The sequence below is a fragment of the Tupaia chinensis genome, unplaced genomic scaffold (assembly GCF_000334495.1).
Source record: "Tupaia chinensis unplaced genomic scaffold, TupChi_1.0 Scaffold145148_1, whole genome shotgun sequence".
NCBI classification, from domain to species: Eukaryota; Metazoa; Chordata; class Mammalia; order Scandentia; family Tupaiidae; genus Tupaia; species Tupaia belangeri.
Window position 1 is genome coordinate 177,080 of NW_006205008.1, and position 12,829 is coordinate 189,908.

At 40.0% G+C, this 12,829-nt stretch overlaps 1 protein-coding gene across 1 annotated transcript in view; it reads left to right on the forward strand.

The window, feature by feature from the left end:
• AOPEP (aminopeptidase O (putative)) overlaps positions 1-12,829 on the forward strand; it is a 237,910-nt gene that overhangs the window by 148,646 nt on the left and 76,435 nt on the right. Inside the window, exon 12 of the mRNA XM_027768006.1 lies at positions 82-177. Coding sequence (XP_027623807.1) covers positions 82-177 — 96 coding nt within the window. The remainder of the gene's footprint in view (positions 1-81; positions 178-12,829) is intronic.

Genomic DNA, 12,829 nt, shown 5'->3' on the forward strand with positions numbered 1-12,829 from the left:
CCGCAGGTGCCGGCGGCTCCCCAGGTGAAGGGAGGCCGGGCGCCGTCGTTTCTCAGCCGAGGGGCGTCCTGTTGAAAATGCTCTGTGGTTTTTGAACTTCAGGTCATGAAATGGCTTCAGGCGAACCGGAGACCCCGAAAACGGAAACGGAGGGAGAACGAAGAGGTGTTTGAAAAGGTAGGCGTTCCGCTAGGACCTGGCTCGGTTGAGGTCTTGATAAATCGTAACCTCTGCCCCCGAGTACTTGGCCACGACAATGGAGTGCCTAAAGAAAAGTTTTTATTCAATTTACAGTAAGCCGTGGATTTAACTTATGTGGCTAGTTCTCTAAAAATACTGGCTGCTAATCCTGATGATCACCAGCGTACTGTTTCTCAAGAACTAAGAACGATTGGGGTAGAGATTTGTTCATGCTGTTTAAGAGAGCAATAGTATTGTAGCGGTTCCATTATTATATTAGGCCAGTAGTATTCTGGGACATCTGAAAAACTGAATAAAAAATGCTGAATGAAGTGCCCACAGTTTTAGGTTTCTGTGTTAGGTTGTGATAGACAAAGTAACACACTCACTCCTCTAGACTTTAAATTGGAATCATTTTAAAGTGGAGAGAGGAGATGAAAGAAATGGGGTTACTTTTGCAACATATGAAACATTTTTATTTATTGTAAAGCAAATGAGAAATTTGTTTTCCTAATTTCAGAATTGTATTACCTTACCCTTTGTAGAAGTTTGGATTGTGTATTTTCTCCTGAAATTGTGTGAAGTTGAAACTTGGTTTGTCATTGTAATAAGTATTATGAACTAAGGTAAGTAAGTGGTCTGTTGTTTAAGTGACTTTTACGAAGAATGGTTAAAAGCCAATGATGTTTTGGTAAATACGACAGCAGATACGATGTTTGTTGCTTCTGCTTAATTCTGTTTCACTGTTTCTTAGTTCTCAGTAGCACCAGGGGATTAAAATAGTGGTGTGTTTTTCTGCTGCTAGAATGTATGATGAATCACCCCAGAGTCTGGCACCACATTCTTGCTGATAACATGGCTGCCAACTTCTGTGATGTGTTGCCTTAGTATGGGCATTGCAGTGTCTGCGAATGTGCGCAAAGCACGTTATAATGAAGGGGATACCGACGTTTCAGAGTGCATTTGAGGATACCCCAGGGCGGCTTCTAGAGAGCTGGAGAAAGCTCTGATCTCGGAGTGTAGTCGTTTGTACGTTCAGTTTGTGTGAAAAGTAGTACCCCAACCCTTTCCTTTTAAACACAGTCGTATATGTCACTTTAGTAAGCAGTAATAGAAAAAGTGACACTGAACAGACTCGACTTTTCTGACAATACCTCAGCAGGCCCTGGTAAGTTGTCTTTGTTTAACTTAGATGGTTTAGGTGCTTTTTAAATATCTGTGAGGTGATGCATAAGATTAGAAACTGTCCAAAGAAGGAAGAAAATTATGGCTAACTTAGTATTTTTTGAAAACCACGTGTGGCTGTTATTTCTTTAACCACAAATAAGATTACTGAAATAACAGTCTATCACACAGAAAAAGGGGAAACCATTGTTTGTGTGGATTACTATTGTCCCTACCAAAATCTGAGCTAGAATTAACATTATCTGTGACACCATGACCTAACCACTTCCGAGAATTTGTGGGGAGGTGGAGGGCTCTGGGGATTTTACCTTCCAAGGAAATGGACATGCCTCGCTCAACCATTTCTCCTCCATAAACCTTGTTTTGCTAGAATTTTGGGAGAGAACACACCCCTGACTTTTCTCCTTAGAAGAATGTGAGCATTTTTAAGGAGAACGCAGAAATGAAGTAGACAGGGACCCACATTCAGAATTTCCTTTCAAGGGTTGAAGATTAGAGCTGACAACTTTAGAGGGTGCAGATGGAAGGGATAAAAGGAAGAGAAATTTCAGAATGGAATCAGACTGTTCATTATCAGTGTCCTCAGTCTTTTCTCCTGGCTCTGGGCAGCAGCAGCACCCAGTCCTTTGCCCACTGTTTTGCCTCTGCCGCCCCAGGAGGAGTTTAGGAACCTGCTGGGCCAAAGCGTGCAAGTTTTCCAAAGAACCAGGTGGACAGGAGTGAGATCTATGACCAAGGGCATTAGAAAGTCACAGAAAGTACTTCTGAAAGGCCCAGAAGCGATCCTGCAGCTAAGCGATCCCGCAGCTGAGATCCCGCAGCTGAACAGTGTGGCTCCTTTGTGTGGCTCCTATTTTGAACTACATGTGGATTTCTGTGGTAATGAGTATTCAGTCAAGGTTAACCTTTTGTTAGGACTCGAACATATTATTATTAGTAGGAACCTAGGTAACTGGCTTACTAGTAACGCTAGTAAGTTATTTTTTAAATGTCTACCATGCCACGTGGAGAAGCAGATTGTTCAGTTGCTCCTTTTTTGTATATCCACTAAGTTTTTCTTCATTAAAATAAAATTTCTGTATTCTCTGCTTTTGTTCATTTTATATTACAGTAAAAGAAGGAAATGCATTTTGACCATGTCTGGCAGGTCCACTTTGTAAATGTACTCATTGCCTTTGTTTGCCTGCGTTGTTTTCCTCACCCCCATGCCTCTCCACGCCCTGCCTTTCCTCCATCCCCAAGTGTCTGGGGCTTCAGGCCTTTTCCAGGATCCACCTAGATGAGTGCATTTGGTGAAGCAGTCTGTCAGCCATGCTAGGGCTTGTAACAGGTTTCCACTGATGGGAGGGAAACCTTCACTGCCCTGTGGAAAGCAGAGCCATCTGACCTGCCTGAGAAAGAAGAGCAGAGCAACAGTGAAAGGCCAGACTTTGACGACCGGCACGGCCAGGCGAGGAACCACATAGGCCAAAGGCATCTTAGAGATGTTTGTTCTCCCCCTAAGAAAATCTCCACGGTGCTGAATGGTAGACACTGCCTGATGGAACTTGAAATACTAGTGGAGTTTTTCAGTGAATTCAGTAGGGGAACAAAACAAACTTATGCTGTGTGGGTTAACATAACGAATAATGAAATAAAGTAAATTGGGTGAGTGAGATGTACCACTCAGATAAGGGATTTAAAACGCTCTCCTGGTCTTTCCCAGCTTTTCCCCCTTCTGCTTTGTGTCATTCCCACCCACCAGAGAGCTGCCTTAACAGGTTTGCATTTCTTATGCTGAAGCTGCATCATTCTCTCTTACGCATCTTCTCCTATCTTCTCTGACATTTATTTCCATTTTGTTTTAGCTTCATATTTCAGCACTTTTGGCACTGGTAAAACTGAATTCTTTTATGTTGTCTTTCATTTTCTTTATTTGAAGTGACAAAAGTCACCTTTTTTTTCTGCTTCTGGTCCTCAGGTATTTTCTCCTTCCCTTCGGATACCTTCCATTATTTCAGGTTCCTTTGATTTAGTTTGAATAGTTTTTGCAACAGAAAAAGAAGGGAAAACATGACTGACTACAGAAAGAGCAAGGTGGCTGGGTCAGCTGGCCCCACAGGGGCGGGTTAGGCAGTGTGAGATGGCGGAGAGCGTATTTAAAACAATAGATTTCCCTAAATGACTGTTAGTTTTGGAAAATAACAGCTTTTTCTTTTTTTACCTTTAACAATTCAAAATAAATACAAAGTATGCATAACTATCATAGATTAAGCAATATTTTGTGCATGTATATATGTAGAATAAAGTTTAAGAAATCCATTTAACTTCTAAGTACTGGACTGTCATGAGTTTTATGAAATAGTGTTCTTAAGGAAAATATGTGAATGGAATATGATTCCTGTAGAGGAAGATAATGACAATTTTCAGATTCAAAGGAAGCACGCTTCCTAGTTTATGAATATCTGAGGATATACAGAGAACAACAAACTTTACAGTATTCAGTTCTGGTCATCAGTAAGTATAAATGATGATGTCAGTATTCATTGGCTCAATTTCAAAATGCTGAAAATTCAACGATACAAAGGTTGGGTAGTATTAACACGCAGTCAGTGTGTCTGTAAGCGAGCGGTCTTGGCCATGGTGAGATTGTCTGGCCTCTGTTAAGATTCGTCATAATGAACACTGTGCAAATGGTTTCCAGCAGCAGCACCCTTTAAAGTTACCTTAATTTTTCTTTTCTGCCAGAACTCGAAAAACAATACTCTTGAGCCACTTAATACTAGAGTTGTTTAAAATTTGGTGACATTTTCCTTGAATATCCAGAGTGAAACATGAAAATGTAGAAGGATGGCTGTGGAAAATGTGGACTTCATCATATTTAGTGGCCGTTTAATTGGAGCCAAATGATAAATCCTTTTCTGAGTCTTGGCAAAAACAATACTGAAAGTACTTTCTTTGTAATAATTGCCCTTCGAAATTCTGGAACATTTTTGCTCTTATTGTTTCTATCCTCAGCCTTGACTCTGAACCGCATTCAGTGATGATCTTAGTTTGAATAAGAATTCATAGATTTGAAAAGTGTATATAGACCCCAACTTGGTGTATCCATTTTGCAGTATACATTATTAAATTTTATATATTGTGGGAGAATACTTTATTACAGTTCTAATGCTGAAATATTCAAAATTATAAAGGTAGGTACACATTTTAAACTATTTAACAAAGTGCTTTTCTGTTGTGTTGGTCTTTTGTGGCAGAGGTTTACTTTATATTCAGTTTATGATTTCTGTAAACGAGTATGGAAGACTCAAACATTATTTAGATCTCTCTTGGACCCATAATGGCAGACGATGATTACTGTCTTAGGCTTGACTCTGGAGCTAGTAGTACACTAGGCTCAGGAAAATGGCACGGTGTGGACCTACAGAGTGCTGAAGCAAGGGTTTCTTGCCATCTCGTAGGGACTACCCCACACACAGCGAAATGGGAGCTTTGCGAGCATTCTTACTGCACCTGAGGCAGCATCCTTGGGGAGTGATTTCCCCGACCTTGGTATCCTTGCCTCTTTTTGAGAGTCCGGCTGCTCTGTGAGAATTCATAACTAGTCTACATTTATATAGCTGAAATGTCCTACAATAGCTTCATTGATACTTGATTTCCATAGAAAAGCTTTATGGATTCTAATGAGTCACAGCTCTTGAAGCACCAGCCTGCCCTCCTCCTCTTCGTCCCTCCTCCCTCCCTATCTGTGACTGGCTTTGTGTCCTGGATTGTACTGATTGTGCCTTTGGATGACAACTTACTTGAGTGATGGGGGGAGGCAGAGTAATTTATTAAAAGCAATTACAAAGAACCAAACAAAAGGAGTAATTGCGGTGCTATTAATATGCAATTTCTTATTTTATCGCAGAAGTATTTGGAACTCATTTGAGTATCTTGGTTTTATTTGTGGGTCTCCCTTTTTTCCTCGTAAATCTCTAACCAATACATAATTTCTTAAATTCTTTCTATCCAAGTCCCAAGGTAGATCAGGTTTCACAAGGTCTTGACTTTCTTTCTTCTTTTTTTTTTTTTTTTTTTTTTTTTTTTTTTTGCTATTTCTTTCTTTAAACACCAGACAGATCAAGGAAGAAAAAAATAAAATGATAAAATGGACTTTCAAGAGCCTCAGAAAGGAAGTCCAATCTGTATAATTTTATGCTATTACATTTTCATCTGTTTCATAGATTTTTTTTTTTAAGAATCTGCAGTTTAAAAATGTCCTGAGAACTGTCATGTACTAAAATTCCTTCCCATTTTCAACTTATATAATGGGGAAAGTTAAAATATAGTTATTCATTTACCCTCATGCACTTACTCATGTATTTTAAAGCTGCCACTTGCATGTGCCAAGCCCTGCTCTACGTGCTTTACATGTACTCGCTCATGACAGTGTACCATTAAAGTACTGTCACAGCCAGCGGTGTGGCATTGGGATGTGGTAGACTGCCTCAAACACTTGGTGAGAGTAGGTGAGGTATGAACAAGTCAAATAATTGCTGTAGAAAAAATGCTTTGGGCAAGACTTTAGAATTCTTTTTAGCACAGGTTATTGAGAGACCTAGACCACCAGCATTTCTAAATTAGGAAAATCCCAGCCGGCAAGTATTTTGAAAGTGTGCGAATAATTACACTATTGTTGATTTTAGCAGCTTTGATGCCAGAGCCATCAGCTCTTCTGTGCTATGAAAGACGAAAGCCATTTTCATATAAAACATATAAAGTTCAGCTGGAAAAGGGAGGCAGGCATAGAAACATTTTGCAGCTTTTTCATTTCTTTTATAGGGAGCATTAGTTTCATTCCTTTGACAGAATGCTTTACTTGGCAGTCATTCTCATCTTGAGCATTTTAATGAGCTGCTGTTTTGTGCCTGGTCTCATGAGGCACTAATAAGTTGCATTATTTTTAGTAGCACCTACTGGTGTCAGTGTGTGTTAGGGCCTACTGTGGTTTTCATTAATCTTCTATTGTCAGAGGCTGACCCTAAGGTGTATTATTAAATCCAGTTAGCATGTATCAAATTTATATTTCTGGGTCTGTACATGCAGAAAGAGTGATACTCGACTCTAGTAAGCCTCAAATTCCCAACACCTTAGAGGAGGACTGGTCATATACAACCTTGATAAGTATCTTTCAAATGAATTAAATGAATGAATCCTACAAGTGGCATTTGTCTTATAAACTTGTACTATTGCAATTAAAAACAAATTACTGTCTAGTGTTTTTGTTTTGTTTTGTTTTTAAGGTTATTTTGTCATAGGGCACCTGTGCTCGCCAGAGTGACGGTGAGATGGAAAGTGAGAAATCATCCCTGAAAGACAGGAATAGTGCCTAGGCAAGAATAGTGTATAGGCAGTGGAGTGTCTTGTCTCTGTCCTGACTATAAATAAACGTACCGTGATTGATTCCCTATGGGAAGCAGGCACCTGGCACCACTCAAGGAGGACTGCTGGACTAAAGGTGGTAGTGCTGTTTGAACTACCTCATCTAGAAAACTCCATTTCCATTGTATTCTACTCTTGCTGGTCAGGTTAGTTTCCCATGCAGAACTCCGTTCACATGAGCTCAGTTCATATCTGCAATGAAAAATGCACAAAAAAATTTAAAGTACTCTATTTTTCAGATAATGAGGAATTGCTAAAAACCCAAGTCAGCCTAATCAGCCAGCACATTTTCTTGAATTTGTTATACATAAGGGCCTGTGTAAGAAGTGGCTGGAAAATACCAAGAAACACAAGATGTCATTTCTGGCATGGGAAGATAAAACACACAGCGTATCAAAGATCACTTTACAAAGCAACATGTGAAAAATAAATCCAAACCAGTGTAGCTGAAACTAAGGACAGGAGTATACGATGTGTTTCACCTGGGGCTACCCTGGACTAGTGTTTCCAGGCCTGGGTCTTGTTTCGCTAGAGCAACCTCTGCCCATGTAGGCTGCAGGTTATGATTGGAAATTGGGTAATTGAGTTAACTGAATCCATTTTAATGTTTTTACATGATTTGTAAAGATAGAAGTTTGATTGATGTGCATATAAATAGTTTTAATGTCCTTATTTGAATATGTGATTTTTTAAAAATATATTTGTACATTCATCTATGTTTTGCACGTAGGGCTAGAATCCGTCATACAAGTTCTACTGACACATGTGAATCAAGATGGGTTGGAAACCCAAAATGGAAACAATACTATCAATAATTCTTTGTGTAACATGTTTCTTACTGAAATAAATAAATATATATATATATATATATTTTAAAATTTATGTACTAACTTTATTTTCTGTGCACAACCTATAAAAGCCCAAGTAAAGGAGTACAGAAAACAGACAGCAATGGAAAATAGCCCTCCAAGAGTTAACAGTTAGATGCAAAAAAACTGTGACTGATGGTCGAGTCAGACCTGTATCAGAGGTGTACGGAAAGTGCAGTAGGTGTTTGGAGAGAGGGAAAGTGAGAAAGCTGGGATCTCTGTAAGGAAAAGAAATCACATTAGTTTGGGCTATTTTTATTAGCCACAATCTTTGCCCAGGCTGATGGCAGGATATGGATATTTTACTTCATAGAGTCGAGGGTACCATAACTTCTGTTCTCAGAATTCAGATTGTCTTCATGAGCACTTAGAAACTGAAATTAGTATTGGTCTTTGGCTCATCAGTGTGAAATCAAAGTGCCATAACGAATTTAGGCGACTTCTGAACTCAGGGAAGTATTTTCAGCCTCTTTCCATCTCCTTTTTTCCCTCTTATTTGCATTGGTAGTTCTTTTTCTTTGATGTAAACGTTTGGCTTCAAGGCAAAAGGAGATGTCAAAATGTTTCAGATATGGTGACTTTTAAGTTTTGGAGTTTTTCCGTTTCTCATTTTTGAATATTGTGTTCTGTCATTTTAAAAGCATCCCACATATTTTCAGTACCATGTATATAGTATGATCTGTTTTATTGACATTTATTTATTTATTTTTACTTGCCTGAGGGTACGTGTGCATATCAAAGAAAAAGAAAGAGAGAAAGCACCCCCGATGGGGCATGATCACACCTTATCTCCACCATGTCAATATTTCGAACATGCACACACACCTGCCTGGTATTGTTTTCAAGCTGCCAGGGCTAAAAATTTGAATAATGGGATCTGGTTCTGTTAACCAATAGACCATGGGGTGACCTTTAAAGGTTGTTTTGTTTTGGTTTTTGAGTTTACTGGAGGGTGTGGTTGCTCGCTGGAGTAGGGAGGAGGAACCAGAATGTATCCCCCAGGGGGATGGCCATGCCACTATTCTTCTCCATTCTCCTCTCAGAATTTTGAGCATGCATGCACACCTGATTTTCAAGCCGCTGGGTCTGGAACTCAGCCTACACAGTTGGCCATTTGGGATCCATCTGTCTTGACCACTACACCACAGGCTGGCTTGACGTATTTTTATCATTTTTTTTTAAGAATTATTTAATTTTTTGTTTACTTTCTATAATTTGCTATAGGGCATGTGTGCACGCATTACAGAGAGAGAGAACAAACCGCCAGGTTTGGGACTTAACTGTGGTTGGCCATGTTCAGCGCCTTAACCACCGTGCCAGCTGCTGGCCCCATTATTACCATTATTCTTTAATTTGCTATAGGGCATGTGCTTTGATGGGGGTACGGGGAAGGAGTGGGGTGGTGAGAAAGCAAGCTGCCAGATCCCAATCTCAAACCATAGTGAGCCATGTGGCATGCCAGTGTCTTAACTACCATGCCATCTGCTGGCCCCCCAAAAAAAGATTTTTTATTGAAAAAATGTCTCACTTTTCCTCTCACTCTTTAGTGAGTACACACGCCCAATGACGAAAACCTCTTTAGTGTTTCTGATAAGGAGAATAAATGGACTTGTCAGGGGATGTACAGATAGAGGCATCAGATGGAGACTTAGATCTAGATGGAGATCTAGACAGAGATGTTTGTCTAGGTCATTTAACATTTTGTCTCTATAAGTCAAGAAGTGTTGGCTTTGCAAAGCTTGAATTCTGAAACATACATTTTTGAAGATAGTTTTTATATATATGAAAGCAAAGACATGGACTGATTTACTATAATATTAAAGAAGCCATCAGAAATGTGCAAAATGGGCTCAGAGTATTGTTTTTACCCTTCCTGCATTTTCCTAGACAGGGCAACAATATTCACTGTACAGGTCCTTATTTATGATGGGACGTCGTAAAGCTCATGGTGTTAATTTTCTGTGATAATTTTTTTTACCATTAGTTTGGTGTCTAAACAGAGAAAAAGATATGAAAGGCATGAGATGTCTTAACAAATTCCACAGAAAGAATGTGGAAGGAAACGAGGACATACCTCTGGATTCTGGTCTGAGGCAGTTTGGTCTCTGATTTTTCCTCCTGAACTATCGCAGGTACACAAACTTTGTTTCTTGTTTTTTTTACTGAAGGCACATTCTTACTATGTGGCCATCCTTCTGCCTCAGCTTCCTGAATTGCAGGGGTTATAGGCACACCATGCAAACCCAGCCTTTAGATTGGGCAGGAATTGAACCTATGTCTCTCGAGAGATCCTAACCTGCAGAGTAGTGTCTTAGTATCACTCCCAGTTGGGACCACAAGCTTCAGGTTTTAACCTAGAAGATTTATGTTCAACATTTATTTAGAACAGTAAAAGTAAAGAATGCTGAGCTTCCCCCCCAGATAGCAAAGGTGGTAGCTCCGAGTTTGATTTTATTGAGCTGTATTTCGTATATATTTTATATGCCAATAAATTTACCCATGTACAGTCTGTTGAGCTTCAAGACACTTACATCCTGCAAGTATTGCCACAGTCTAGTTTTTTTGATATTTCCATTACCCAAAAAGTTCCCTGGCGTCCATTGTTAGTCACTCTCTATCCTCTCGGTCCTAGGCAACTAGTAATCTGTTTCTGTCTTTATAGTTTGCCTTTTCTAGAAATTACATATAAGCTGAATCTTTTGGATCTGGTTCTTTCGTTTATCCTAATCTATCGAGGTTTGGCAATGTTGCACACATCAGTACTTAGTCCCTTTTTATTAAAAGGTGGTACTCCATTGTATGGATGTACAGCATTTTATTTATTGATTGATTGTTAGACATTTAGGTTTTTTTTTAAGATTTAGTTGTTATGAGTAATGCTTTTGTAAATACTGGTGTAACTGTCCCTGTGTAGACCTGTTTTTCTTTCTTTTTGAGTGGGTACTCAGGACTGGGATGTGTTGACCATATGGCAGCTGTATGTTTAACTTTAAGAAACCGTTAAACACTTTTCTGATATAACTGAACCATTTTACATTCCTACCAACATGTTCAAAGTTTCCAGTTTCTCCACCTCCTCATCAGCACTTGGCATTGTCACACTTTATTTTGGTCATTCCAAAGGGTGTTGAGCCATGCTTTTTGCTGTAGGGCACATTTGCTTACCAGAGAGAGGCCAAGAGAGAGAGAGAAAGATCATCCTCCAGGGGTCACACTGTAGTCCCTTCTCTACTCTCTTCTCAGGGTTTTGGGTATGCATGCACACTAGCATATTTTCCAAGCCACTCTGTTTGGGACGCTAACCGTGCTGTTGGCTATGTGGGATCCAGCCACCTTAACCTCCACTCCATCTGCTGGCCTTGAGCTGTGCATTTCTTTATATGTAATACTTTTATTAAATCTGAAAATGTCTTGCTATTCTACTCATGCCTTTGTCCTTTTGTTTGTTTTTAATGAGAGAGTGTGCATGTGTAGGAGGGGGAGGGAGCGAGACATAGGCAGATGTCTGTGACATCTAACACCACCACAGTTCCCCTTTCCTCAATTTCCCAGCCAGCCAGCACCCGAGGTGTGCACCACCACACTCGGCCTATCTAGATTGGTCCAGGAACAAAACCCAGGCCTCCCCTGTGGCCCCAGGCTTGTGTAGTAGTACACTCACGCCCCGGTGTTTGGCCTGTCCTCCGTTTTATAGATCAGAAGCCATTGGCCCAGCAAGTGGGAAATCTAAATATTTCACCCAAAATCCCCAAGTGAGTCACTTAACCCACAGTCCTTGCGTGTCAGTTGCACTTGTAACAACCTGCTCTTGTTCTGATTCTCAAGCCTTGTGACTCAGAATCCTGTGTGTCCTGGTAGTACTGTTAGGTGTGGCTTCCTTTTTATCTTTTGAAAACAGTCCATTCTTATCCTCTGTGGGATAGTGCCTGAGGAAACACAGTCTGCTTCCTGCAGAAGCATAGAGTGTCTTGGAGAGGTTCCCCTCTTAGCTTCTGAGCCGAGGTGTTTAGGCCTCCAGGGATGAGCACTGACTTCTGAGGCTGGCCCCACAGTGACTAGGTGACTGCCCACGTGTCATCCTGTAAAAGAGGCAGGTACGTGCCAAGTCAGAGCCTTGTGCCAGTTAGTGAGGTGACTTAAGAGACAGCTGGCACTCATTGAATATTTAACATGTTTTAGAGCACCTCTTCAAAAGATTGGGGAATGCTGATTACCTGTTGACCTGTGGATAATTATGCTGTTCATTTGGGGGTTTTCTTTCTCCTCCATAACAGCGGGACAGGAAAACATTCTTAAGTTTATTTATAGACAAAAAAAAAAAAAAAAAAAAAATCCTCCTTGGTTTCTTCCTGTAACTGTTCTTTGGCCAACAGCAAATATAGCAGCAGTATTTTTACGAGTTTGTATATCTTACCCTGTCCTTCAGCTTTATTCAAGAAAACCAATTGGATTTCTCTGAGCTACTATATCATTTTATTTGCATCTCTCTCCAGTTTGTTCATTGTATTGATAATAGGATAAATTATCATTGCTCCTCTTCCAAATTGAAAGTTACTCAAGTGTTTCTCAGGCTGTAAGATTCGTTTTCCAGTGAAGCTCCTTTTTATGATCATTTTTTAATACTCAGTAAGTCATTGTGTTTGTTTCTTTCATCCAAGCTATTTTGATTTGGAGTTCTTTGACACTGTTGGAGCTTATACAGACCCAGCTCAGGAAAGGCACTTAACATTGGACCACTCTCCTGCCTCCTGATCAAGAGGAGATGCCAGCTACCTGTTACCATTCGCTAAACAGGGCTGCAGTGTTTTAAGTGATTTCATGACAAAAAGTAAACTCCCATGTGTGTAATGATTATTTCCTCTGAAGTCATTCTTGTTCACATCGAGTTTCTAAATGTTAAAGAGTACACCATGTTTTGGACCTGTGGAAATTTTGCCTTGGCACCATGCCATTGCACAGAACATCAGGAAACTAAAAAGTTGAGGTAACTTCAGAAAATAAAACCAAGAGGATGCTGTCTGAAATAATTGGAAAAGTTATGAATCAAGCCACTGGCATAGCACACCAGTGAATATGATGAAATAAAATGAAAGCCACTCGTGGTCCTAAATCTTCATATGCACTGGGCCTTAACTCAGAAATAGGGGAAGAAGGTTGTCTAGGGACAGATGAACAACTGACTTTACATT